This window comes from Rhinopithecus roxellana, chromosome 12, assembly GCF_007565055.1.
Source record: "Rhinopithecus roxellana isolate Shanxi Qingling chromosome 12, ASM756505v1, whole genome shotgun sequence".
NCBI classification, from domain to species: domain Eukaryota; kingdom Metazoa; phylum Chordata; class Mammalia; order Primates; family Cercopithecidae; genus Rhinopithecus; species Rhinopithecus roxellana.
The window spans coordinates 135,818,645-135,846,589 of record NC_044560.1 but is presented as its reverse complement, the minus strand read 5'-3'; the positions used below and the strand labels follow the sequence as shown (position 1 = coordinate 135,846,589).

The window sequence follows — 27,945 nt, the reverse complement described above, 5'->3', positions numbered from 1 at the left end:
CAGGGAGAGAGTGAAACAGAGACAGAGAGAAACATCGATTCAGCAAGAGACAGACAAAAACGGAGGGCCCTAGAGACAGAGAGATGGAGACAGAGTGAGACAGGATGACAGAGACACAGGCAATGACAAACACAGAGACAGACATAATGACAGAGACACTGACAGGGAGAGAAGGAAACAGAGGAGCAGAAAGGGACACGAAGATGGAGAAAGGGACAGAGAGATGAGAGAGACACAGAGAGGCTAAGAGAGGCAGAGACAGAGAGACAGAGCGGAGAGAGACAGAGAGAGACAAAGGTACCGGGAGAGAAAAACAGAGAGAGAGAGACAGAGACAGAGATAAAGACAAACCTGGCCGGGAGCGGTGGCTCACACCTGTAATCCCAACATTTTGGGAGGCTGATGCAGGTGGATCACCTGAGGTCAGGAGTTCAAGACCAGCCTGGCCAACATGGTGAAACCTCGTCTCTACTAAAAATACAAAAATTAGCTGAGTGTGGTGGTGCATGCCTGTAATATCAGCTACTCGGGAGGCTGAGGTAGGAGAATCGCTTGAATGTGGGAGGTGGAGGTTGCAGTGAGCCGAGATCCTGCCACTGCACTCCAGCCATGGGAAACAGAGCAAGATTCTATCTCAAAAAAAAAAAAAAAAAGACAAACGCAGAGGCTTCCAGACCAGGAGAGACTGAGACATGAAGCAAGGCCCAAAGATCCAGAGAAAGAGCCAGAGAGGGAGGAGAGAGACGTGGAGAGCCTGGCGGCCAGTGGGCAGGGGTGCCCAGGCTGCAGGCTCGGGAGTGCCTGGCGGCTGCATTTTCTCCAAGTGGACGCATGTGTGGTGTCTGGGCGCGCCCGGGTGTGTCTCCAGCCCTCTCCCGCCAAGTCTCGCCGAGTGGGTAATCGTGTGTGCCGAGGGGCGGAGCCCCCGCAAGGGTTGTGTTTTTGTCACAGGGCGTGTCCGTGTGTATGGTTTGGTGTCTCTGGGTGTGTTTGTGTGGGCTGCCTCGGTGTGCAACCAGGCATGTCTGTGCGTGTCTCACTTCCCTGGGGCTGGTGGATCCAGGGTCCCACATGACCTAGGACACAAGGAGGAGGAGGGTTGTGTCTGCGGGTTCCTCGCAGATGGGTGTGCATGAGGCCAAGGGCAGTGTCACCAGGTCAGTGCACGACGCTGGGAGGTGATGTGCGTCACCAGGTCAGTGCATGCCTGTGTGTCTCCACAGGAGGGTTGGGTCTGTGTCAGAGCGTATGGTATACAGGCTCATGAGTGGCTCATACCGCGACGCATGGTGATGTCCTTTGTCGTGTGTCGCTCTGGGAGTCACCGTGCGCATTCCACACTTCCATTTGCTGCTGTGTGTGGCAGTGCATGTGTTTTCTCTTGGTGGGTCTCATGTATGTAACATTGTGTATCACTCAAGGACGTGACATTGTGTCTCACGTCGGGGTCCATGTCGCTGTCAGGGGCCTCTTCCTTCCCAGGCCCCAGCACCCAGCCTGAGTGCCAACCACCCCAAGTGTCTTGTGTTTGTGTGTTGTGTCGGAGGATATGTCCCGCTCCCCGGATGCTGGTGTTGTGTGGGTGGTGGTAGGCCTCAGTGTCAGTGGTATCAGTGAGTGGTGACATCTGGTGTTTTATGGGACACGTGGAAGGTTGTGGTGTGTTGGGAAACATTGTTTGTGGAAGGTTGGGTGTGTTGGGAAACATTGTGTCTATGCATTTTGTGTTGCTGTGTGCTGGTGTATTACTCCGTGCATGTTGTCTGTGTGGCCACGCATGTTGGAATATAACATGTGCTGGGATGTGTGGCAGTATTGTCTGTGATGTTTGGGTGTGGCTCATGGGTCAAAGGTGATGGTGTATGTTGCATTTGTTTTTTTGTTTTTGTTTGTTTTAGAGACAGGATCTTGCTATGTTGCCCAGGCTGGTCTCAAACACCTGGGCTCCAGCGATCCTCCCACCTCAGCCTCCCAAACTGCTAGGATTACAGACATGAGCCACCGCACCCAGCCGTATGTTGCATTTGGGCACTGGGGTCTATAAAGGTCCAACCCCATCCCCCTCCCCTGGGGCATCATCCTGGGTCGAGTCCTGTGTGACCAGAATATACCAGAATCATCTTGCTTCAGGCATGTGCTGCTTGGGTTTCTCCGTGTGTCTCTGTACCTTGTAGGTCTCCACACGCATCCACTCAGCGTGTCCTCTGACCATACATTGGAATCGCATCACACACCGGAGCACGCTGGATCAGTGTGTGTTTTGAATCATAACCGTGAGCACTTGTGTTCGAGTCAACAGGTGCCACAATGTTTGTGCATTTCTCTAGATGCTGGGTGATTGGAGGCTGCTATAGGTATGTCCCTAAATGTTGTGTGTCTGCACATATCGGGTTTCATTCCAAGGGTGTGTAGTGTTTAGGAAACTGGGACTGCACCGTGTTTCTGTAGATGTGTGGTGTGTGGCGTCAGGGTGTCAGTATTTTAATATGTATTATGTGTTTGTGTAACACCTGATGTATGTTGTGTTTGTGTGGCCACAGATGTGCATCATCCCATTTGTGGTGTTTGAGTGAGGCTCTTTGTGTCGGAGAAAGTTGTGACAACTTTGAGTGTAATATTTGTGCCTGTGTGTGGACGGTGTTTGTGTGGCTGTGTGTGCCACGGGACGCTGCCTGCTTGCTAAGTGCTGGTGTGTGTCACACCATGTGTGTGGTGTCTGGGTGTGGCTGTGGGTTTCAGAGCTTGCTGGGAGTTGTGAGTCACTCTGTGTAGGTTGTGGTGTGTGCCCTGGTGTGTGAGTCTCTGTCTTGGGCCGTGGAGTGTCCTTCGGTGTCTGGGTGTGGTGAGTGGAGGTGTGTGTCACAAGGTACAGACCATTGTGTGTGACAAAGCCCGTCGTGTGTCGGTGTGTGTCTTTACCCACGTGGATGGACGTCTCTTTCTTGCTCTGCCCCAAGACATACCCTAGCCCCTCCTTATTCTCAAAAGGGGGAGCTGGGGAGCCTCCCCCTACCCTGGGGCCTCCCCTGCCCCTCCCCGCCCTGCCTGGCCGCCACCACTCCCCAGAGGGCACAGGGCTCTGCTGTGCCTCAGAGCAAAAGTCCCAGAGCCAGCAGAGCAGGCTGACGACCTGCAAGCCACAGTGGCTGCCCTGTGCGTGCTGCGAGGTGGGGGACCCTGGGCAGGAAGCTGGCTGAGCCCCAAGACCCCGGGGGCCATGGGCGGGGATCTGGTGCTTGGCCTGGGGGCCCTGAGACTCCGAAAGCGCTTGTTGGAGCAGGAGAAGTCTCTGGCCGGCTGGGCGCTGGTGCTGGCGGGAACTGGCATCGGACTCATGGTGCTGCATGCAGAGATGCTGTGGTTCGGGGGGTGCTCGGTGAGTGGGGCATGGTGGCTGGGAGCTGGGACTCCTAGTTCTAAGGGTGGAGGGGCTGGGGGTCAGGACTCCTGGGTCTGAGGGAGGAGGGGCTGAGAGTCAGGATTCCTGGGTCTGAGGGAGGAGGGACTGGGGGCTTGGACTCCTGGGTCTGAGGAAGGAGGGGCTGAGGGGCAAGACTCCTGGGTCTGAGGGAGGAGGGGCTGGGGGCTTAAACTCCTGGGTCTGAGGGAGGAGGGGCTGAGGGTCAGGACTCCTGGGTCTGAGAGAGGAGGGGCTGATGGTCAGGACTCCTGGGTCTGAGGGAGGAGGGGCTGATGGTCTGGACTCCTGGATCTGAGGGAGGAGGGACTGGGGGTCAGGACTCCTGGATCTGAGGGAGGAGGGACTGGGGGTCAGGACTCCTGGATCTGAGGGAGGAGGGACTGGGGGTCAGGACTCCTGGATCTGAGGGAGGAGGGACTGGGGGTCAGGACTCCTGGATCTGAGGGAGGAGGGACTGGGGGTCAGGACTCCTGGATCTGAGGGAGGAGGGACTGGGGGTCAGGACTCCTGGATCTGAGGGAGGAGGGACTGGGGGTCAGGACTCCTGGATCTGAGGGAGGAGGGACTGGGGGTCAGGACTCCTGGATCTGAGGGAGGAGGGACTGGGGGTCAGGACTCCTGGATCTGAGGGAGGAGGGACTGGGGGTCAGGACTCCTGGATCTGAGGGAGGAAGGCTTGGGGGCCTAGACTCTTGGGTCTGAGAGAGGATGGGCTTTGGCTGGGACTCCTGGGTGCTCCCAGGAGAGAGTTAGTTGTTGGGGACCTCTGCAAAAGGAAGGGAATATTTGTTTCAGTGTGTCAGTCTTTAAAGATGTTGCCATTAGATGGCTGGAGGTCCAGGACCCCTGGAGGCCAGAGGGTGGCTGATCAGACACTCAAGTCCCCCAAGAGCCAATAAGGGGAGAGGTAGCCCCAGGTTTGGTGAAGGGAGGGTGGAGGAAAGACAAAGTTCTTCCAGTAGGCGGCAGCTCTTTGGTCCTTATCTAACCTCTAATGTTTACCCAGTGCCTTAGATGCGAAGGACGGAAAAAACTGCCTGGGGGTGGGGATAGGAAATGGGAAACGAACTTCTCCCCTGACCTGCCTCCCCCATCCCACCCCCAACCCAGTCTCCGTGTTAACAAGCTCGATTTCTCCCCAAATCTGCATATGCTAATTAGTCAGGGAAATAGTGGCGAGGTAGGCTCACAGTGGCCTGGACTCCTAGGTACCAGGGAAGGAGGGGGCTGGGTCCTGGATTCCTGAGTCTTAAGGAGAAGGGGGGTTTGAATGTCTTTGGGGAAGAGGGGCTGACTCTGAGGATCGTGGTGAGTAGGGAGGAAAGGGGAAAGCGGGGTCAGGACAGGTCTCAGCAGGCTGCCGTCACATTCCAGCCCTGGTCAGGCCAGTGATGGGGCAGATGAAGGACAAGGGTTGGAATAAGTGGCTTGAGGGGAGAACAGACTTACTCAACAGGAAAGGAGGGGCTGGAGACCTCTCTGGCGGAAGGGTTGTGGAACTGGGCTGGTAGAGCCAGGAGCGGACACTGAGTTGAAGTTTGGGTAGATTCCTGAGGGTCTGATGTTCCGACTCGGATCTGGAGGGGGTGGTGGGCAGCTCTGAAGTGACCAGCAGTCACATGGAGGGTCAGACAGGCAGCTTCCTCTGGCCGGCGGCGGGCACTGAGGGGGTGGGGCCGCCGAAGTCCATGCCAACAGGAAGCATGGCTGGGGCCTGCCCGCCGCTCCCACGCCAAAGCACCGCACCCAGCAGCCAAGGTGGGAACACAGTGACCCTGGCAGATGGGAAGAGTCGGGGTCCATCCTACCCCACTTCCCCCTCTGCTTTCTCACCCCTCATTTCCTCCTTCCCTCCACCATGGCCAGGTCAGCACCTCTATCAGTAGGACCTTGGGGAAGCTCTTCCAACCCTCTGAACCTCAATTTCCCCATCTGTAAATTAGGGTGAGGGTTCAAATACATGACCCTAAGGGTCACCCTTCACCCTTTTTAATTTATTTTTTGTAGAGATGGGATCTTGCTTTGTTGCCCAGGCTGGTCTTGAACTCCTGGACTCAAGCAATCCCCCTCCCTCAAAGTGCTGGGATTACAGGCCTGAGCCATAGCTCCTCAGTCCCCTTTTGAGGTCTCTCTTAATAACATCCATGGCCCCTCACCACCTCCATCTCAATCTAATGAGCTCATTTCTGCAAAGGACCCAGACACCTGCTCCCCAAGGGGAGGGGCTGGCAGAGAGGCAGGTGCCAAACCCTAGGGAGTCCAAGGGAACCAGATAGAGATATCCAAAAGCACCAGGTGGGGTGGAGGAGGAAGGATGGCGAGAGGTACAGAGAGAGAGAGACACACACAGAGATACAGGGAGAGAGAGAGAGACAGAGAGATGGAGACAAAGATGCAGAAACAGAAAGACAAAAAGGGCTATCAAGCTACTGAGAAATCCACCAGTAAGAGATACACACATGGTGTTAAAAAAGACAATAGAAACAGAGACCCTCAAAACACATAGAGAGACAGAAACAACCATCCCTGGAGACAGGGAAATTCAGAGAACAGAGCACAGGCCCAAGTGCAGACAGGTCTGGGATTTGGGGGAAGGGGAACTGGAAAAGTAGAGACCACCAGAGAAGCGAATTGCAGTGTGAGGAGGGGGCTTGTTGTCTAGCGGTGTGGGGGGTTGAGACAGACTGAAGGAGGCAGGGAACCAGGGAGCCATAGAAGGTGGGGGAAGGCTGGTGACAACAGCACTATTGTTCTGGTAGGGGGTTGGGGAGCAGGCCCCTAGGGCAGGAAACTGGCCCTCTTCCCCTGCTCAGAGGCGGGGTGCTGGCCCAGCCAGGGGAGCTGGCAGCCCTCTTAGGAGAAACAGGTGCAATGGTTTGTAAGGATGCCCACATGGACCCCTCCCCCTGCAAATACCCACCAGGCAGGGACCAACCCCTCTTAGGAAATCCAACAGTCCCAGTCCCCTCTAAATCCCTCTCTCCAGAATTCTAGATTCCTCCAAGGTTGTGCCACACAAAGAGAGGAAAAAAAAAAAAAAAGCAACAACTGCTCCGTGGTTTCTGGAGGCCCTGTGCTTCCGGCCAGATCTGCCCTGGGCTTAGAGCCAGAAGAGAGGGGCGGGGGTGGGAGTGGGGAGCTGCAGGGAGGCAGAACTGAGGGGGCTGTCTCAGAGCTGAGGCTGGGGTCTCAGGGACTCAGCCCTCTGGATGAGAGCAGGGAAGGGTGTGATTCAGTCTTTGAGGACTGAATGATAGTTTCTACATTCTTCCAGATTTGGGGTTGGGGATGGTTGAAGTTGGTTTCTAGGGCAACACCAGCTGGGTAGGAAGGGAAGGGGAGGGGGCACTCTCCAGAAGCTAGATGTCTTTTTCTAGACACCACACACACACACACACACACACACACACACACACACACACACTCCTGCAGAACTATTTTTGATGGGAAACAGGACAGGAATAAGAAGGAATGTGAGTTTCAAGGTCCCCCTTCATGGATATGGGTCTTGGGAGAAGAGCTGAGGAAGAGGGTAGACACCAGCATCTGAACAGGGTTGTCCTGTTGGAGAGAAATAGAGCATTCCTGGGGACCAGATGACAGTGTTTTTTTGTTTGTTTTTGTTTGCTTGCTTGCTTGTTTCAAGACGGAGACTCACTCTGTTGCCCAGGCTGGAGTGCAGTGGCGCGATCTCTCAGCTCACTGCAACTTCCACCTCCTGGGTTCAAGAGATTCTGGTTCCTCAGCCTCCCAAGTAGCTGGGATTACACACCTAGCTAATTTTTGTATTTTTAGTAGAGACTGGGTTTCACCATGTTGGCCGGGGGTCTCAAACTCCCGACCTCAGGTGATCGCCTGCCTCGGCCTCCCAGAGTGTTGGGATTATAGGTGTGAGCCACCGCGCTGGGCCCAGATGATGGTTTGGAGACTTCCCCAGAACCAATACATCAAGAGGGACTGGCTTGTGGGGGAAGGAGGCTAGGAAAATTGGGAATAGAAAAAAAAAAATGGTGGTTTTGAAGGAAAGGTGGAGCGCCAGGTGGAGGGGGACCTGGGATCTCACATTCCTTTTTCTGTCCCTCCTGACAGTGGGCGCTCTACCTGTTCCTGGTTAAATGCATGATCAGCATTTCCACCTTCTTACTCCTCTGCCTCATCGTGGCCTTTCACGCCAAAGAGGTCCAGGTAGGGCAGGCCCTGCCCCTAAGCCTTGCTCGCCACAACCCCCTCAGTGCCCTGTCAGCTCATACTTTCCACCCTCCTCCTCCTCCTGATCTGAGTAATGAAGTTCCTCTGCCCCAGATGCTGAGTCCACACCCTCACCCACCCAGATGGGATGAACCACGAGCAGACAGGCAGAGCCTCCCCAGCCAGCCCTGCTCTTCCCCTGTAGCCCCTGGTCCCCCCTTGCACACTCACAGGTGCTGAGAGCGAACCTGCAGCCCTGCTTCTGCCCCCAGACCTCTGTCCACTCTGCTCCCAGGCAACCTCAGCCTCCCAGATCTCTGTGCTCCAACATCGCATCCCCAATCCAGTCCCCATGCAACCTAAGGTCCCAGAGGTGCCCACTCCTTTCCTTTTTTTTTTTTTTTTGGCCTGTTGTCCAGGCTGGAGTGGAGTGGCACGATCTCTGCTCACTGCAACCTCCACCTCCTGGGTTCAAGCAATTCTCATGCCTCAGCCTCCCAAGTAGCTGAGACTGCAGGCAGATGCCACCACGCCCAGCTAATTTTTTTGTATTTTAGTAGAAACGGGGTTTCACTATGTTGCCCAGGCTGGCCTCCAACAAATGAGCTCTAGCAATCTGCCTACCTTGTCCTCCCAAAGTGCTAGGATTACAGGCTTGAGCCACTGCACCTGGCCTGGTCCTAGGGGTGCCCACTCCTAATCACCCTATCTCTGTGCCAATAACCTCCCTCTTGCCCCAGACCCAGGAATTCTCCCCATCCATACTCCACCTTGGGTCTCACCCAAACACATCCCATCCCCCACTGCCCCATTGTCCCAGATGCTGTTGCTCCATTCCCTTTCCCCTCTTCCGCCTCTCCTATCATAACTTTGCATGTAAAATGGGGATTATCAGTCATGTGTGGCAATTCTCTAAGCAGTGCCTGGCATATAAGAGGTGCTCAGTAAATGGTGCACATTATCATCTTATCATAGAGTAGTCAAATGGCCTGTAGCCCAGTGCGCCATTGCCCATGGGAGACACCTGGACCTCAGTTTCCATATCTGTAAAATGGGGGCAATAACAATATCAGTCTCACTGGGCTGTGAGCATTTACTAAGTCACAACATGTAAATGGGATAGAGCAGTGCCTGGCATATCCACAGTGCCCAGTACATGCTGATTTTGCTATTGTTATTGTTTTGTTTTGTTTTTGTTTATTTTGAGATGGAATCTCACTCTGTCACCCAAGCTGGAGTGCAGTGGCGTGATCTCGGCTCACTGCAACCTCTGCCTCCCGGGTTCAAGTGATTCGCCTACCTCACACTCCCCAGAAGCTGGGACTATAGGTGTGCGCCACCATGCCCTGCTTATTTTTGTATTTTTCAGTAGAGATGGGGTTTCATCATGTTGGCCAGGCTTATCTCGAACTCCTGACCTCAAGTGTGCCATCCACCTCAGCCTCCCAAAGTGCTGGAATTACAGGCGTAAGCCATCTCGCCCAGCCCAAGGCTTTGTTATTGCTGATATTATTATTACAGTTATTACGCGTGTCAACCGAAACAGAAGTAGGAGCGAGCTCCAGGCACGTGGAATGCAAGCTCTAGGGAGGCAGGGGGGTCTGTTTGGTTCACTGTGTATCCTTAGCACATAGAACAATGCCAGGCACACAGTCGGCGCTCAGTCAGTGTTCAAAGGCTGGAAGTGGGCTGAAACTAGTGGGGTGGACGGTGGGGAAGGAGGAGAAAGTGGAGAGATGTCTTCCACAAGTCCTGTCCTGCTGCCTCCCTATTCCTCTCCAGTCCTGCGCTATCTCCCTCCCTCCCGGCCAGGCGGGCACACCCCACTTATCTCAGGGCGCAGGCGGGCGCGGACCGCCGCCTGACCTGCGCCTGACCTGCGCCTGACCCCTCCCTTCTTGGCCCCTTCCCGGCAGCTGTTCATGACCGACAACGGGCTGCGGGACTGGCGCGTGGCGCTGACCGGGCGGCAGGCGGCGCAGATCGTGCTGGAGCTGGTGGTGTGCGGGCTGCACCCGGCGCCCATGCGGGGCCCGCCGTGCGCGCAGGATTTAGGGGCGCCGCTGACCTCCCCGCAGCCCTGGCCGGGATTCCTGGGCCAAGGGGAAGCGCTGCTGTCCCTGGCCATGCTGCTGCGTCTCTACCTGGTGCCCCGCGCCGTGCTCCTGCGCAGCGGCGTCCTGCTCAACGCTTCCTACCGCAGCATCGGCGCTCTCAATCAAGTCCGCTTCCGCCACTGGTTCGTGGCCAAGCTTTACATGAACACGCACCCCGGCCGCCTGCTGCTCGGCCTCACGCTTGGCCTCTGGCTGACCACCGCCTGGGTGCTGTCCGTGGCCGAGAGGTGAGGGTGTTGGAGGCATAAATGTGCAGGGGAGGGATCCCCGGACAGCCGCATTGGCCGTCTTGTGCCGCGGTGCAGGTTGAGGCCCCCTAGAACCAAGCAGAGGACAAAGTTCACACTTTGACCCCTTCTCCTCTTGCTGGCTGCAATTTGCCCACACTGCCATCAACTGGGGTGAGAGGAACCAACAGACAAGCCCCCAGCCAATCCTCCCATGTGCAGCCTTCAGTCTCCCCAAAGGCACACACAGACCCTAAAAAGCCCTTCCCTTCCGGCTCCTGGACTTCTACTGCCTCAGGTTTCCGGGTCATCTGTTCGGTCTCCAAACCTGTCTCTGGGACCTGCCTAAAGGGTTGCCTCTGCCTTGGAGGAAGGGGACGTATTTTCCCAATTAGCACAGAATGCACTGCAGGTGGGTGCTTTCTGTGACCCTAGGAAGGGGATGATTTGGAGCTTCTCTGGAAAACAATTCCATGCAGGGAATTGGAACTAGATCCTGGTTGCCCCCTGGATACTGTGTAACCCGATGCCGTGCCTCAATTTCTATCCCTTACAGAGAAAGAGGTTGGGAGTGATCTCAGCCAGGGGTTCTCAAAGGGTGGTTTCAGGACCAGCAGCATCACCTGAAAACTTGCAAATGAAAACTCTCAGGTCCCTTCCAGACCTGCTGAATCCTGGAGGGTGGGACCGGCAATCCGCTTTAGTAAGCCCTCCAGGTGATTACATGGCCCAACCAAGGTTGAGAACCTCTGGTCTAGTGTATGTGGCAAAGATCCTTGAGGGCAGGAGGAGAACGAGAAGATCTGGCTTTAGATCTCTCCTCTCTGAAGCCTCAGTGTCCTCATCTGAAAAATGGGTGTCACATTCCACCATCGTAGTCTCCCTGGCAGTTCTTTTTTTTTTGAGATGGAGTCTCAATTATCTCGGCTAGAGCGCAGTGGCACGAACTCTGCTTCCTGCAACCTCTGCCTCCCTGCTTCAAGCGATTCTCGTGCCTTAGCCTCCCGAGTGGCTGGGATTATGGGTGTGCACCACCATAGCTGACTAATTTTTGTATTTTTAGTAGAGACCATGTCACCATGTTGCCCAGGCTGGTTTTGAACTCCTGATTTCAAGTGATCCTCCTGCCTCGGCCTCCCAAAGTGCTAGGATTACCATGCCCGGCCTCTGTCATGATTTTTTTTTTTTTCTTTTTGAGACGGAGTCTTGTTCTGTCGCCCAGGCTGGAGTGCAGTGGTGCGATCTTGGCTCACTGCAAGCTCCGCCTCCCAGGTTCATGCCATTCTCCGGCCTCAGCCTCCCCAGTAGCTGGGACTACAGGCGCCCGCCACCTCGCCCGGCTAATTTTTTGTATTTTTAGTAGAGACAGGATTTCACTGTGTTAGCCAAGATGGTCTTGATCTGACCTCATGATCTGCCCGCCTCAGCCTCCAAAAGTGCTGGGATTACAGGCGTGAGCCACTGCACCCGGCCCTCTGTCATGATTTTAAACTCCTTCACCTCCCAGGATCTTAGTTTTCCCAACTGGGAAATTGGTCAGAATCAGGACTGATGAATGATCCCCCTACCATGTTTCTCATCTGAATGATGGGAGAATGGGGAGGAAGTCAAAGTTCCAAATTCCAAGGCAGAAGTCCTGAAACTAGAATGTACTTGGGAATGAGGGGAGTGGGGTTTGTAAACAGTGCAGATTCCATCTTCGCTCCTAGAAACTCTAACCTGGTGGGTCTGGGGTGTCTGGGGCCCTCATGAATGAAGTTTTCCCTGCTTATCTTGCAGCAAGGGGCCTGTGGACAAAGTTAGACAAATCTCAATGCTTCAACCCCTTCCATGGCTGGACTTAAATGTCTCCTTCTGGCTGGGCACGGTGGCTCAAGCCTGTAGTCCCAGCACTTTGGGAAGCCGAGACAGGCGGATCACGAGGTCAGGAGATCGAGACCATCCTGGCTAACATGGTGAAACCCTGTCTGTACTAAAAAATATAAAAAACTAGCCGGTCGTGGTGGCGGGCGCCTGTAGTCCCAGCTACTCGGGAGGCTGAGGCAGGAGAATGCTGTAAACCCGGGAGGCGGAGCTTGCAGTGGGCTGAGATCTGACCACTGCACTCCAGCCTGGGCGACACAGCAAGACTCTGTCTCAAAAAAAAAAAAAAAAAAAAAAAAAAAAAAAAAAAAAAAAAAATCTCCTGTGAAGTGAGAGGAAAGGAAGGCAGAGTCCCACCAAGCCTTTTTAGAGTCCTTTTTGATCCTGATAGGGCCACTTCTGGACCACACAGCATCTTTGTGGGAATTAGAAAAATATACCCCTTCCTCTGGTGGATGCAGCCGCCAGTCAGGGTCTGACTGGGTTTCAGCCCCCTCTTGACTCTCCACCCTCAACCACATGCTCTGAATGCCACAGCAGCCCAGGTAGCCTAGCTGAGACCATACCGGCATTGGGATTGTCCAGATCCAGTCTCAAATCCCAGAGTGGCTAAGCAACTTGCCCAGGTCACACAGCAGAGAGGAGGCCATGCAGACTTTCCAAAGCTCAGAACTTAATGGCTTTTTGTCCAGGTGATTCTTAGGACTATGGGTGTATACTGGGAGGGGAGGGGAGGGGAGTCGGGGGAAGGGGAGGGGAGGGTATAGAGGGAAAGGGACTGAATATCATGGAAACCTCCATGGTGGGGTTTTAGAACTAACCCACCCTTCCCCATAGGCAGGCTGTGAATGCCACCGGGCACCTTTCAGACACACTTTGGCTGATCCCCATCACATTCCTGACCATTGGCTACGGTGACGTGGTACCGGGCACCATGTGGGGCAAGATCGTCTGCCTGTGCACTGGAGTCATGGTGAGTACAGCCCCCTTGGGGACCTGATCCCTATCCCAAACTGGTCATCCTCTGGCCCCAGGAAGCCATGGAGGCAACACAGGCTCTCAGGGACAGCTCCTGAGAAACTTGAGTGTCTGGGGCGCCCACAGCCCCATTCTCTCTTCAAGACCAAGATACTCGCCGGTAATCCCAATATTTTGGGAGGCCAAATAGAGTGGGAGGATCATTTGAGCCTGAGTTTGACGTTCCAGTGAGCTATGATCATACCACTGCACTCCAGCCTGGGTGACGGACTGAGACCCTGTCTCTTAAAAAAATAAAATAAAAAATCAGACCTAGGAATCCAGTCCCTAAGGCCTTGCTCACTCTAGAACCTAGGGCCCCAGCCCTTATCCTCCTCAGGGACCCAGGCTCCTGACTTCCCAGCCCCATTTTCTTTCAGAACCCAGAAATTGTCTCCCAGCCCCCACCAAGGGTGTAGAGTCCAGTTATCAAGTGCATGCCTGTGGGGCCAGGCTACCTGGGTCCAAATCCTGCGGCTGCCACTTCCTGGCTGGGGAGCTCAGGCGAGCCACATGATCTCTCTGGGCCTCACTTTCCTCCTCTATAAAATGGGGATGCTGATGCTAGCATGCTCCTCATGGGCTTGCTGAGATGATTAAATGGGTTCAATTACGGAAAGCGCTTCCAACAGTACCCAGCCAATAGGAGGTGCTCGGTAAGCAGGTCTGGGGGCGCCCAGGCATCCAGCCACCTCCCCACCAGCTCCTGTGCCCTTGAGGATGAGGCAGAGTCTCTGCAGCCTGAGTCAGCCTTTTCGTGAACCCTGACATCCGCCTCCTTCCCTCCATAGACCCAGTCACTCAGGTCCTCCCACCCAGCCCTGGCCCCTCTAGAGACCAGCACCTAATGCCTTGGCCTTCACCTCCCTACAAGATCGGGTTTCCTTCACCCTCTGGGATCTAAGCCACCAGCACTCAGCCCAGATGTGGACCCAGGAAAGACATATTCATCCCCCCAATCCCTGGGTGCACAGGTGAAGGATGTGGTGACCTTCACTCCCCCAGTGGTGAGTCTTTAGAGCAAGGGAAGAGGGGCAGAGACTCAGTTAGGGAACTGCAGTGCCGCTCAGGACCTCCTCCTTCACTTGACAAAAGGAGAAACCGAAACCTAGAGAGATAGGGCAATGCGCACTTGAGCTCACAGCCTGCTGCTGGCAGAAAGGTTCCATGGCACAGTTGAGCCATAATAGCTTACTTTTTTTTTTGAGACGGAGTCTCGCTCTGTCACCCTGGCTGGAGTGCAGTAGCGCCATCTCGGCTCACTCTCAGCTCAGCCCCCCAGGTTCATGCCATTCTCCTGCCTCAGCCTCCTGAGTAGCTGGGATTACAGGCGCCTGCCACCACACCCGGCTAATTTTTTGTATTTTTAGTAGAGACGGGGTTTCACCATGTTAGCCAGGATGGTCTCAATCTCCTGACCTCGTGATCCGCCCACCTGGGCCTCCCAAAGTGCTGGGATTACAGGCATGAGCCACCACGCCCGGCCCATAATAGCTTACTTTTACTGAACACATACTCTGTGCCAGTCTCTGCCCTAAACACTTGCCAGGGGTAACTCATGAAATCCACCGAGTAACCCTGTCGAGGCCATGCCCATTTCACAGATGAGACACTGAAATACTGAGAGATTAAATAATTGGCTCAGAACTGGGACTGGAACCCAGGCAGTCCACTGGAGCCAGTATTTGTGACTGGAAGTTGTTCTGGGTGATCAAAAGCTGAAACTACAGGGTGGGGGATGCTTCCTAGGACGATTCATTCTAACTAGGGGACAGGTGAGCAGGTGCCACAAGCAGCCAGGAATCGGCAAGGCCATGGCCAGGAGCATTGGGAGAAGGAAGGGAGGAGAATGAGTGTTTGGAGGAAGGTGCTCAGGGAGGGCAGGCAGAATGGAGCCAGGGCTGAGTTGTCTGGGTGAGAGGCGTAGACCTTGGAAGGCCTTGGTAGCCAGGCTGAGAAGTTCAGGGCAGTGGAAGCCTAGGAGATTAGAGGGGGCCAAAGGGGTTAGGGGAGGATGAGTGGGAGGCTGGAGATGGTCCAGGAGAGAGAGGACAGGGCTGGAGTTAGGAAGAGGCTGTGGAGGTGGGAGAAGGAGGGACACCCTCCATAATGCAATGGCCAACCATGTCAGCAGTGAGGACCCAGAGGCCTGCCCCTGGCTCAGAACCCAGCCTTCCTCTCGCTCTTCCAATCACACCCCTAATGCAAGAGGCCATCCTGCGAGTGTGAATACGACACATTAAAGTTGGTCTCGTACATAGGCGATTTATGATTCTAGCTCCCCCATTCTGAGCTGGGACCTTGGCTCTCCTCTCTGAGCCTGTTTGCTTGTCTGTCAACTGGGGATATTGTGCTTGCCTTCTGTGGCTGCTGGGAGGGTTCAAGGAGGAAGTCGGTGGCACAGGCTCATGCCACAGTACCTGTTGTGCCCACAGGGGGTCTGCTGCACAGCCCTGCTGGTGGCCGTGGTGGCCCGGAAGCTGGAGTTTAACAAGGCAGAAAAGCACGTGCACAATTTCATGATGGATATCCAGTATACCAAAGAGGTGAGGACTGGGCATGTGGCCCCCGTGGCACACCCCTCTTTCAAGAGGCAGGAGTCCAAGTCCCCCCACTTCCCCTAGGACCCAAGAGTCCCAGCCCAAGCCCTGCCTTCCCAGAACCGTAAGGTCTCTCTCCATGGACACTGTGCCACCCACCCCCAGATGAAGGAGTCCGCTGCCCGAGTGCTACAAGAAGCCTGGATGTTCTACAAACATACTCGCAGGAAGGAGTCTCGAGCTGCCCGCAGGCATCAGCGCAGGCTGCTGGCTGCCATCAACGCGTGAGGGCGCTTTGTATGCACATGTGTCCATGTGCACCCATGTCCAAGTCACCTCTCTGCACGGCTTGTGTGTGTGCGTGTCCATGCCCGTCCAGGTCAGGACACCCAGGTGTGGTCTCACTCAACAGCTCGTCTACCTGGATCTGACCATGCATGACTCTATGTGTCTGTGCTGGTTTGTCTTTGCATATCTTGGCATGTCTGTGGACCTGGGGACCTGGGTTTCTACTGGGGATGGGGGCTCATGGGGATGTGCGGTGCGGTCATCCCCTCCCACTCTTTCAGCTCTTTGACAACGTTTTGTCTTTGTTTTGTTTCTTCATGTGCCTCTCCTCCCTTCATTCCACCCCTGAGCTACAGCCACTTTCAGGGACCAGGCTTGTAAAACTGACTCCCCACTTCTTCCCACAGGTTCCGCCAGGTGCGGCTAAAGCACCGGAAGCTCCGGGAACAAGTGAACTCCATGGTGGACATCTCCAAGGTACTAGGATCCCATGGGAGGAGGTCTCGAAGAAGGGGGAGGTTGGGGCCACAGGGAGGGAATCTGGCTCTAGAACAGGGAACTTTGGCAGGAGCCTGGCACACACAGGCTGTCAGTAAAGGTCTGTGGTTGAATGAAAGAAGGAAGGAAGGAATGAATGATGCAACACAGAGCTTCTTACATTCATGCAAGGAACAGATCCCTTACAAACTGAAAAAAAAAAAAAAAAATTGCACAAAGAACCCCAGTGTTTGGTTTCAAATTATTTTTATTGTTAAGTTACTTACATGTGGACGGATATAAAATTCCTTCCAACTACAACTCATACAATAAAACCAAAGCAAATTTACAAACCAAACCCATAGATGGCAAAACCAATACAATTAAAATGAACAACACTGACAAGGACACAGGTGACGTTGTTTCTGCAAAACTCAATCTCTGCTGCTCTTGTGGAGGGGTGCTCAGGGCCACAGGGACTTCCATGCAAGTTTGCCTGGCCAAGGCGTGACTCAGCTACCCGCCCCCTTCTTCTGCTGAGACCACTTGATTTTGCCGGTGCTCAGGGACAGTGATGTCACAACACCCCCTTGGCCTGGCTCACAGCATCTTCTGCTTATCCAGTGGTGTTTGCTTTTTCTCGTTAGCCCATGACAGTTCAAACAGTGGCCCCTGGCACCAATGCCATGGTAAGCACGGTCACAGATGCAGGCCCCAAAACCGCATGGCAGGTCTCAGTGAGGAGGCGGTGGCCCAGATCTGCAGGAACTGGCAGGCGGTAATTTCTGAAGGTTATCAAGCCAAAAACACAGAATTCAAGAATTTCCACAGAAAATCCACAAACCCTCAGGGATCAAGCTGTGAATCCTAGCCAGAGAGTGTAGTAAAAGACTATGTGGATTTGGAAGTCAGGCATCATCCATGCTACAAACATTTAATGAGTACCTACTATGTTCTAGGTCTTATTTCAGGAGCTGCTTTGGGCATGTCATTTAACGGTTCCATCTTATAGCTTGTTTCCTCAGCTATAAGATGGGAACAGGATTCCCACTCCCTGTGGCTTTTAGGAGGATTTTAAACCATACAGGGAAACACCTGGGCAGGTAGCTGGGAAGTGGTACATGGTAACAGTTATTTATTTTATTTTATTTTTTTTGAGGCGGAGTCTCGCTCTGTCGCCCAAGCTGGAGTGCAGTGGCCAGATCTCAGCTCACTGCAAGCTCCGCCTCCCGGGTTTACGCCATTCTCCTGCCTCAGCCTCCTGAGTAGCTGGGACTACAGGCGCCCGCCACCTCGCCCGGCTAGTTTTTGTATTTTTTAGTAGAGACCGGGTTTCACCGTGTTAGCCAGGATGGTCTCAATCTCCTGGCCTCGTGATCCGCCCGTCTCGGCCTCCCAAAGTGCTGGGATTACAGGCTTGAGCCACCGCACCCAGCCGGTAACAGTTATTATTGAGGATAATCCTCAGAGGACCACAAGGATGTAGTCAATATTGGTTCCACTGCCTTACGCTATGGAGCAGGCAGGGGTCGACCCCACCCCTCTGACACCTCTGATCCTCTCCTCCCGCCCAGATGCACATGATCCTGTATGACCTGCAGCAGAATCTGAGCAGCTCACACCGGGCCCTAGAGAAGCAGATTGACACACTGGCAGGGAAGCTGGACGCCCTGACTGAGCTGCTTAGCACTGCCCTGGGGCCGAGGCAGCTTCCAGAACCCAGCCAGCAGTCCACATAGCTGGTGAGGGGGCTGGGACTTGGGCAGGAAGCCATCCTGGAGGAAGGGTTCCTGTGGCCAGCACCCTCTGTGGCCAAGGGGGCGGGGGATGGCTGGGAGACACGGCCACCTTTTCCCGTCAGCTCTGGCACTGTCTGGAGGAGAGGACTCGGTTCAGGGCTGGATTGGCAGTGAAGGAAGATGGTGTTCCCTCTCCCCTTCACTGACCCTTGATGCCCTTCTCTCTCTTTGCTTGGTCTCTCTCTCTCTCTCTGCCCTGGGCACATTCTCTGGCTCTGTCTATCCAATGTCTCTGTCTAAATGCCCTCCTGCACCCTGGCCTCGGGGCCCGGAAACACCTACCCCCTGCCTCCCACCTCTGCCCAGCAGGTTCTGTCTGCACCTCCGTGTGTCCCACTCTCACTCTCCCTCTCCCTCTTCCTGACCTGCCTCTCCATCAGTCTCTCCGTCTCTCCAGGACCCACGGAGGAACCAGGCTACTTTCCCCAGACTGAGGTGATGCACATCGTCTCTGCCACTCCTGCCCCGGCCCTGAACAAAGCACCTCAAGTGCAAGGACCAAAGGGGGCCCTGGCTTGGAGTGGGTTGGCTTGCTGACGGCTGCTGGAGAGGACACTGGCTAAAGTGGGAAGGCCTTGGCCCACCTGAGGCCCCAGGTGGGAACATGGTCACCCCCACTCTGCATACCCTCATCAAAAACACTCTCACTATGCTGCTATGGACGACCTCCAGCTCTCAGTTACAAGTGGAGGCGCCTGGAGGCCGGACTCCTGGGTCCCTGTGGGAGAGGGTACTAGGGGCCCGGATCCAGGATTCTGGGAGGCTTCAGTTACCGCTGGCCGAGCTGAAGAACTGGGTATGAGGCTGGGGCGGGTAGGAGGTGGCGCCCCCTGGTGGGACAACAAAGAGGACACCATTTTTCCAGAGCTGCAGAGAGCACTTGGTGGGGAGGAAGAAGTGTAACTCACCAGCCTCTGCTCTGATCTTTGTAATAAATGTTAAAGCCAGAAGTTGCCATTTCTCTCTAAACATATCTACACTCCTAACTGGCAGACCATCCAGTGGAAGACTGCTGCCCTGTTTGAACCTGTCTCAGAGGCCTCCTCCTCTAAATGCCCTCTCAGGTCTGTAGGCTGGGCAGTCCTCAGCAAACCCCTGCCTAGATCTGAGGCAAAGAGCAATGGCTTTGAACTCAGACAGATCAGGTTCCAAATCCTGGTTCTGCCATCCACTGGCTGTGTGACCTCGGGTAAGTGGCTTCACCTCTGAACAGTTTACCTCACCTGTAAAATGGGACTGTCTCCCCATGGGACTGCTGTGAAGATTAAAACATGGAGTAGCCCAGAGGCATTTAGTAGGAACCAAATATGTGAGAAAGAATCTTTTTTTTTGAGATGGAGTCTCGCTCTGTCACCCAGGCTGGAGTGCAGTGGCACAATCTCGGTTCACTTCAACCTCTGCCTCCTAAGTTCAAGCGATTCTCCTGCCTTACCCCTAAGTAGCTGGGATTACAGGCACCTGCCACCACGCCTGGCTAATTTTTGTATTTTTAGTAGAGATGGGGTTTCACTATGTTGCAGAGGCTGGTCTTGAACTCCTGGGCTCAAGCAATCTGCCCACCTCGGCCTCCCAAAATGCTGGGATTATAAGCATGAGCCACTGTCCCTGGCCAAGAATCATTTTTATTATTGTTTTTGATTTTCACACACAATGCGTGGCTGCCCTTTTTCTGATTTTTTGTTGTTTTTCTCCCTCTATTCATGCCTTACCAGAATCTAGATGACAACTCACCCATCAAGAGACTAACAGAAGCCCCAAACTTCCCCAAACCACCCACATACCCATTTCACATCCGCTGAAGAGAGGATGTGAAAGAGAAGGGGGCAAAGGAGGGGACTGGCACTTCCAGAGGCCCTACTGTGTGCCCTGCTCTGTTTGTAAGTCACCATAACCATTCTCCTGACCCTCCTTACCCCACTGCATATATACAGAAACTGAGGTTTCAAGAGGAGCCAGGCCTCCCCCTCAGGCCCCCAGCCGGAAGCTAGGAATCCGGGCTGCAGAGCCCAGATTTACACCCATCCCGCCCCACTGCCAAGGTGAGTCAGAGGCAGAGTGGCCTTGGGCCACAAACCCAGGACTGACTTCCCGCCGCAACTTCATTCCAGCTTGAGGGGCTGATTCATTCTTGCTTCCCTCCTCTTGAGGGGAAGATCAGGCTGCGAGTCATCCTTTTCTGCTGAGCTATCTTTGGATTTCCCTTAAAGTCCACAGCCAGCCTCGCCCCTTCATCCCTGAGAGCTAAATTGGAGCCTCCGCCATGAACTGCCCTTCCTCTGGAGGCCAGCCCACCTGGGGAGTAAAGGCAGGGACTCAAGAAAGGAACTGGATGAGACCTCCAGATATTGCTGACACCCTTCCCCTGCAAGAAGCCCTCCTGGCAGTGTTGCCAAAGCCCCTGCCAAACTCATTCTTCTGGGACCTCTCTTTCCTTGCCTCCACTCCCTTTTAGCTGGCAAACTCCTTCCTATGCCTCCTTTAGGCCTCAGCTAATATGTCCCCTCCTCAGGAGTCCCGGTCTGACACTCCTATAGCCTCATAAACCTATCCCTATCACAATAACAACATTGGGTCTGGCCAGGCATGGTGGCTCATGCCTTTAATTCCAGCACTTTGGTAGGCTGAGGCGGGCAGATCACCTGAGGCCAGGAGTTGGAGACCAGCCTGGCCAAAATGGTGCAACCCTGTCTCTACTGAAAATACAAAAGTTAGCTGGGCGTGGTGGTGCGTGACTGTAATCCCAGCTACTCGGGAGTCTGAGGCAGGAGAATTCACTTGAACCCAGGAGGCGGTGTTTGCTGTGAGCCGAGCTCGTGCCACTGCACTCCAGTCTGGGTAACAGAGCAAGACTCCATCTCAAACAACAACAACAAGAACAACAACAAATTAGCCAGGTGTGGGGGCACACACCTGTGGTCCCAGCTACTTGGGAGGGTAAGGTGGGAGGATCACTTGAGGAGGCTGGGAAGTCGAGGCTGCAGTGAGCTGTGATCGTGCCACTGCACTCCAGCCTGGGTGACAAAGTGAGACCCTGTCTCAAGTAATAATAATAATAGTAGTAATAATAATAATAATAATAATAATAATAATGGGTCAAGCACCACGCTAAGCCCTTTTAATAAGTGATCTCACAAAAGGAGGCAAGGTAGGCACTGTTGGTCCCATTTTGCAGATGAGGTAACTGCCCAAAGCCACAGCAAAGCAGTTTGGAGCTAGGATATGACCCAGGCAGCCTGGCCCCAGAGCCCCAGCACTTAGCCACCTGGCCCATTCAGACACTCAGGAGATCACCACATTCTGTTTTCATTTTTGTTCACGATGTCTTCAACACCAAGGGCCTGGCGTAGACAGGGCCTCAGTGAATGTCATTAAACGAACCCTCTGAATGCCTGGGATGACCTGAAGTCATCCTATGTTGGTTTCAGCTGAGGCAAGGTCAGAACCAGTGAGAAGGGGTTTTTGACTAAGAACCCAGGAGAACATACACAAGATCCTGTGTTCTGAATTATCTCAGATCTGCCCTGGGCCACCTGCCCTCATTCTCCACTGTGGGGATCAGGCCTGGATGCCCCCACTTGTGGCAGGTTTTGCACCCCCCTCACCAAATCAACACTTCCTGAAGGCCCTGAGCCAGGAGCTGGGCTGCAAACATGAATCAGAGGGCTCTGTCCTCCAGAGGCTCAGTCTCATGGTGATTTTGGCTCTTTCCCTCTATTTCTGCTCTGCCTGCACTCCTGTGAGGACTGGGTGGGGGAAAGGAGGTCCAGAGAGGGGCAAGGGCTTTCCCAGGGTCATACAGTCAGTCACGGGCCTTTCCCCTTCATGAATCCCCCGACTGCCCCTGAGGACCTTTCTGACACCCACACCCTTCCCATTCCTCCCACTGCCCTCCTGTCAAAGTCTAGCTCTGAGTCCAGCTGCTTTTTTTTTTTTAAGAGACAGAGTCTTGCTCTGTCACCCAGGCTGGAGTACAGTGGTACAATTGTAGCTCACTGCAGCCTCGAATTCCTACACTCAAGTGATCCTCCCGCCTCAGCCTCCCAAGCAGCTGGGACTACAGGTATGCGCCACCATGCTTGGCCCTCTTTTTTTCTTTAACTGACATACATTTTAACATACAGTAAAGTACAGAAGTTGTAAATGTAATCTCAATATGTTTTTTTAAATACATTCACCTGAGTAGCCATCACTCAGATCAAGCTAGAAGTGTCTAGCCCCCTAAAGCTCTCATTTCCCTCCCAGCCAACAGCCCCCTTCATCCCAGGAACCACCATCCTGACCTATCTTGATTCCTTTCATTCCACTTCGAACTTTGGAAGGAACCCTGCTGCACGCCCTGGTGTGTATCTGTGTCTTGGGCTCTGCAGGATGGTGGTGAGATTCAGCCACGCTGCTCATCTTTTTCATGACACAGTAGTAATCCATTGTGTCAGTATGCCCACGAGCCTCACCCGGGGGGCTCTGCAAGCTCAACTCTGCAAGACTCTCTGGTCTTCTGGTCTCCCCTTCTCTTCCCTGTCCTGGCTGCTCAGGCCACTAGGCTCCTCTTCCTTCCCAAACTGCCTGCTGCTCTCCCCTCCTTCTTGTCCCATCCACTTAGAATAAAAATAAATATCACTAACATGTTTTCAGTTCTTTTTTGTAGAGATGGGGGTCTCATTATGTTGCCCACGGTGGTCTCGCACTCCTGGGCTCAAGCAATCTTCCCGCCTTGGCCTCCCAAAGTTCTGGGATTACAGGCAGGAGCCACCACGCCCAGGCCAGTTATTTATTACGGTCTATAAAGGAAGCTGTATCATCATCATCAATACCAGACTGGCAGTCTAAAGGCATGCTTTAAGCTTTTGTGTTGTGTGGAATAGCTGCTAACATATACAAACCAGGAGAATGCTTTTTATAATTTGGAGGGGGTGTCAAATGATAAAACTTTCCTTTCTTTTTCCAGGATGAGCTGGCCCTTGTTCAAGTCAAGTCCAACCCCCTCTCCACTTGTACCCTGTCCACACCTCCTCAAAACACTCAGCTCCAAAGTCTCCTTGTCTCTTTTCCCTCTATCATTCCCATCTGCACATAAACATGCTATAATTTCTCCCATCTTATAAACATCCCACTGGAACTTTCAGAAGCATTTTAGATTCTCCATTTTCCTCAAAGTTCACTATTCACCAAACTGCAAAATATCTGTCACTCTGTCACCCAGGCTGGAGTGCAGTGGCGTGATCTCAGCTCACTGCAACCTCTGCCTCTCAGCTTCAAGCAATTCTCGTGCCTCGGCCTCTCGAGTGTAGCTGGGATTACAGGTGTGCACCTCCACCAAGCCCAGCTAATTTTTTGTATTTTCAGTAGAGATGGGGTTTCATTATGTTGGCCAGGATGGTCTTGAACTCCTAGCTTCATGTGCTCTGCCTGCCTCTGCCTCCCAAAGTGCTGGAATTACAGATGTGAGCCACCAAGCCAGGCCATAAAGTTGCTTCTTATACAACAAACTCCTGCTACATAGAATGACATAAAAGACTTTCCCAGACATAAAGAGCTAAAGATGCCAGACACACGGAAGACATGCTGTAAGATTTCATTCACATGAAGTTCAAAAACAGACACAAAGAATCTCTGTGCCTGTTTTTGAAAGGCATTAGACGGGTGGTTGCTTCTGGAGCGGGGGAACTGACAGGGAAAGAGCACAAGAAAGATGTCTGTGTGCTGGAAATGTTCTCTGATTAGCAGTGACATGGATGCATAAATTTGTAAATATTCATTGCCCGGTACACTTAAGATCTGTGCCCTTTATATACTTTACCACACTTAAGTTATAGTTCACACACAAAAAAAAGATAAAGAAAAATAAGTACTTATATGTTTTTCCTTACAGATACTGAGAAGGTTCCATAACATAGTTAGATGGAGGATCAAAAGCCATGTCTTTTCCATGGTGGACCCCACATCCGCTTCCAGCTGCTGCCCCAGGTCTCTGCTCCTTAGTCCATTATCTTCTCTTTGGAACCCTTTGCTCCCATGGCGCCAGGTCATCCCTCCTCCTGACACTCCTGGCTCCATCTCGGCCCCTCTCCAGGATCCTGGCTCCTACATGAGGGAGGCTCAGGCCTAGTCCCTGCTGTCTTCAACCTCTCAGCCTAGATGATCTCAGCAAATCACAGCTTTAAATATCATCTATACATAGGCAGCTCCAAAATCCAGTATACTTGTATAGTTATTATCAAAATGACAGGTTATCTGTGATTTTCTTAAAACAAAACTCCAGGGGGTGGCGGGAAGTGTGCTTATATGTGGGAGGGAAAAATAGAAGCCATAAGACAAGAAAAATGCAGATGACTGTCAATATTGGGCAATGGGTACGTGGGAGTCTCTGTGTGTGTGTTTTTTTTTTTTTTTTTTTTTTTTTTTTTTTTGAGACGGAGTCTCACTCTGTCGCCGGGGCTGGAGTGCAGTGGCCGGATCTCAGCTCACTGCAAGCTCCGCCTCCCGGGTTCACGCCATTCTCCTGCCTCAGCCTCCCGAGTAGCTGGGACTACAGGCGCCCGCCACCTCGCCCGGCTAGTTTTTTGTATTTTTTAGTAGAGACGGGGTTTCACCGTGTTAGCCAGGATGGTCTCGATCTCCTGACCTTGTGATCCGCCCGTCTCGGCCTCCCAAAGTGCTGGGATTACAGGCTTGAGCCACCGCGCCCGGCCGTCTGTGTGTGTTTTTAAAATTCTGTAGTGACTGTAATCCCAGCCTTTGGGAGGCTGAGGGGGGTGGACTGCTTGAGCCCAGGAGTTCGAGGCCAGCCTAGGCAGCATAGTGAACCCTCATCTCTAAAAAATTAGCCAGGTATGCTAGAGCACGTGTGGTCCCAGCTGCTTGAGAGGCTGAGGCAGGAGGATTGCTTGAGCTTGGGAGGTGGAGGTTGCAGGAAGCCAAGACCGTGCCACCGCATTCCAGCCTGGGTGACAGAACAAGACTTTGTCTCAAAATAAATTAATTAATTAAACTAAATTCTGTAATGAAAAGTCAGAAAAAAATCTTTATCTCCAAATCCCGTCTTTTTCCTCTAACTCTGACCACTTATTTGATGACCAACATGCATCTCAAAGTTAAGAATTTCAAAGCTTGCTGATTTCCCATCAAAAGTACTCTTCCTCATCCCAGTAAAAAGCCTCAGTCTTAGGCCGGGCGTGGTGGCTCACGTCTGTAATCCCAGCACTTTGGGAGGCCAAGGTGGGTGGATCACGAGGTGAGGAGATCGAGACCATCCTGGCTAACATGGTGAAACCCCAACTCCACTAAAAATACAAAAAAATTAGCCAGGCATGGTGGTGGGCACCTGTAGTCCCAGCTACTCGGGAGGCTGAGGCAGGAGAATGGCATGAACCTGGGAGGTGGAGTTTGCAGTGAGCCGAGACCACACCACTGCACTCAAGCCTGGGCGACAGAGTCCCGTCTCAAAAAAAAAAAGGCCGGGCGCGGTGGCTCAAGCCTGTAATCCCAGCACTTTGGGAGGCCGAGACGGGCGGATCACGAGGTCAGGAGATTGAGACCATCCTGGCTGACACTGTGAAACCCCGTCTCTACTAAAAAATACAAAAAACTAGCCGGGCGAGGTGGCGGGCGCCTGTAGTCCCAGCTACTCGGGAGGCTGAGGCAGGAGAATGGCGTGAACCCGGGAGGCGGAGCTTGCAGTGAGCTGAGATCCGGCCACTGCACTCCAGCCCCAGCGACAGAGTGAGACTCCGTCTCAAAAAAAAAAAAAAAAAAATAGCCTCAGTTGACCCGGCCCAAAACCTCTAGAACTTTTTTTAATGCTGCAAATAATAGGATGTTTTAACATACGTACACATTGTGGAATGGCTAAATCAAGCTAATTTACACATGCATTATTTCACGTACTTATTTTTTTGTGGTGTGAGAACACTTAAAATACATTCTTTTAGTAAGTTTCAAGTATATAACACGTTGTTATGAATTAGAGTCACCCTGTTGTACAACATATCTCTAGAATGACTTTTAAGTCATCCCTGATTCATGCTTCCTCTCACACCCCACTTTTAATTCCTTGGCGCTACCTTCAAAACATATCCCAGTTCCTGACCCTTCTCAACTCATCTATCAGCACCACCCTCTTCCTGAACCACTATCCTCCCTCACCCAGGCAAGGACACCAGCTCTCTCATCTCCTGCTTCCGCCCCTGCAGGCCATTCTCCTCACAGCAACCAGCACTGTTTTCATTGAACGTTTTTGCGCATAGCTAATAATTATGTGGTTAAAAAAAAAACACAATGCTTTTTAAGTCCCCATAGCCCTGACCCACATCTGTCTATAACCCTTATCCCTACAGGCAATCACCTTTAATTTTTGTTGTTCACTGGAGACGTCTTTGTAAACATTCATTGGAACAAGTCAGTGCTTGTTTGCAGCCCTTCAATGGCTTTGTTACATTTGGAAGTAAATTCCAAATGCTTACCATGGCCTATAAGACTTCATGTAAACTGGTCCTGCCTAGAGCTCTGTCTCTAAACAATCCTGCCCTTCTTTCCCTCCCCTGCTGTTTCAGTCACTCTGGCCACCTTAACCATCCTTGGACAGCCAGGCCCACTCCCACCTTGGGGTCTTTTTTTTTTTTTTTTTTTTTTTTTGAGACGGAGTCTTGCTCTGCCGCCCAGGCTGGAGTGCAGTGGCCGGCTCTCAGCTCACTGCAAGCTCCGCCTCCCGAGTTTACGCCATTCTCCTGTCTCAGCCTCCCGAGTAGCTGGGACTACAGGCGCCCGCCACCTCGCCCGGCTAGTTTTTTGTATTTTTTAGTAGAGACGGGGTTTCACCGTATTAGCCAGGATGGTCTCGATCTCCTGACCTCGTGATCCGCACGTCTCGGCCTCCCAAAGTGCTGGGATTACAGGCTTGAGCCACCTCGCCCGGCCGGGGTCTTTTATTGGTCGTTCTTCAGCATCTTTAGATGGCTCATTCCCTGACCTTCCTTAACTGCACTCAGGCCTCTGATCAAATGTCACCCCCTCAAAGCAGCCTTCCCTGGCCACTTGTTAGTCTCTAAGACCTCTATCACTCTCAATTCCTGTAAGCTGACTTTTTTTTTGAGACGGAGTCTCGCTCTGTTGCCCAGGCTGGAGTGCAGTGGCGCGATCTTGGCTCACTGCAAGCTCTGCCTCCCAGGTTCATGCCATTCTCCTACCTCAGCTTCCCGAGTAGCTGGGACTACAGGCGCCCGCCACCACGCCCGGCTAATTTTTTGTATTTTTAGTAGAGATGGGTTTTCACCATGTTAGCTAGGATGGTCTCGATCTCCTGACCTCATGATCTGCCCACCTCGGCCTCCCAAAGTGCTGGGATTACAGGTGTGAGCCACCATGCCTGGCACCTGACTTTATTTTTAATTGAAAAATAAAAATTGTATACATTTACGGTGTACAACATGTTTTGTATATGTATACATTGTACAATGGCTAAATCAAGCTAATTAACGTATGCATTATTTCACATATTTATCATTTTTGTGGTGAGGACATTGAAAATTTATTCTCTTAGCAATTTTCAAGTATACATTGTTACCAACTATACTTACCATGTTGTGGACTGGACCTCTTGAATTTATTCCTCCTGTCTAAATGAAATTTTGTATCCTTTGCAATGTCTTTACAATTCTCACCCCCAATTTCCTTTTCTTCCAAGCATCCTTTATCTGATGTCATCTGCCCCACTAGAATATCTGCTCCCAAAGGGTAGGTGCTCTTCCTATTCACTACAGGATCTCCAGCCTACAGCTGTGCCTGGAAGATGACTAGAGTTCCATAATTCATTCAACATATAACTGAAAGAAATGAACAGAGAAGTGAAAAAGAGATGAACAGGGCCAGGCGTAGTGGCTCACACCTGTAGTCCCAGCACTTTGGGAAGCTGAGGTAGAAGGATTGCTTGAGCCCAGCCTAGGCAACGTGGTGAAACTCTGTCTCTACAAGAAATACAAAAATTAGCCAGGCATGTTGGTGTATGCCTGTAGT

The 27,945-nt window shown here is 52.7% G+C and overlaps 1 protein-coding gene across 6 annotated transcripts; it reads left to right on the top strand.

Moving 5' to 3' along the window:
- Window positions 1-1,014: 1,014 nt before the first annotated feature.
- On the top strand, window positions 1,015-18,887 carry KCNN4 (potassium calcium-activated channel subfamily N member 4). 6 transcript variants are annotated; one of them, XM_030913127.1, is made up of 10 exons: window positions 1,015-1,195; window positions 1,899-3,376; window positions 7,511-7,606; window positions 9,526-9,953; window positions 12,654-12,789; window positions 15,269-15,379; window positions 15,458-15,657; window positions 16,069-16,138; window positions 17,713-17,880; window positions 18,335-18,887. In XM_030913127.1, the coding sequence occupies exons 2-9, from the start codon at window positions 3,218-3,220 to the stop codon at window positions 17,875-17,877; spliced, it is 1,365 nt and encodes a 454-aa protein (XP_030768987.1). In that variant the 5' UTR covers window positions 1,015-1,195; window positions 1,899-3,217; the 3' UTR covers window positions 17,878-17,880; window positions 18,335-18,887. The 6 variants fall into 6 exon arrangements, with proteins under 6 accessions (XP_030768987.1, XP_030768988.1, XP_030768990.1 ...); XM_030913128.1 differs by lacking the exon at window positions 1,015-1,195 and having other exon boundaries at window positions 1,390-3,376; window positions 18,318-18,887; XM_030913130.1 differs by lacking the exon at window positions 1,015-1,195 and having other exon boundaries at window positions 1,394-3,376; window positions 12,658-12,789.
- The last annotated feature ends 9,058 nt before the right edge of the window (window positions 18,888-27,945 follow it).

Bases quoted from the DNA above. Each gene is read 5' to 3' on its own strand.
- KCNN4 (XM_030913127.1), top strand. From the start codon at position 3,218: ATGGGCGGGGATCTGGTGCTTGGCCTGGGGGCCCTGAGACTCCGAAAG. The intron at 3,377-7,510 runs GTGAGTGGGGCA...CCCTCCTGACAG, and splicing joins TGTGGTTCGGGGGGTGCTCG to TGGGCGCTCTACCTGTTCCT. The intron at 9,954-12,653 runs GTGAGGGTGTTG...CCTTCCCCATAG, and splicing joins GTGCTGTCCGTGGCCGAGAG to GCAGGCTGTGAATGCCACCG.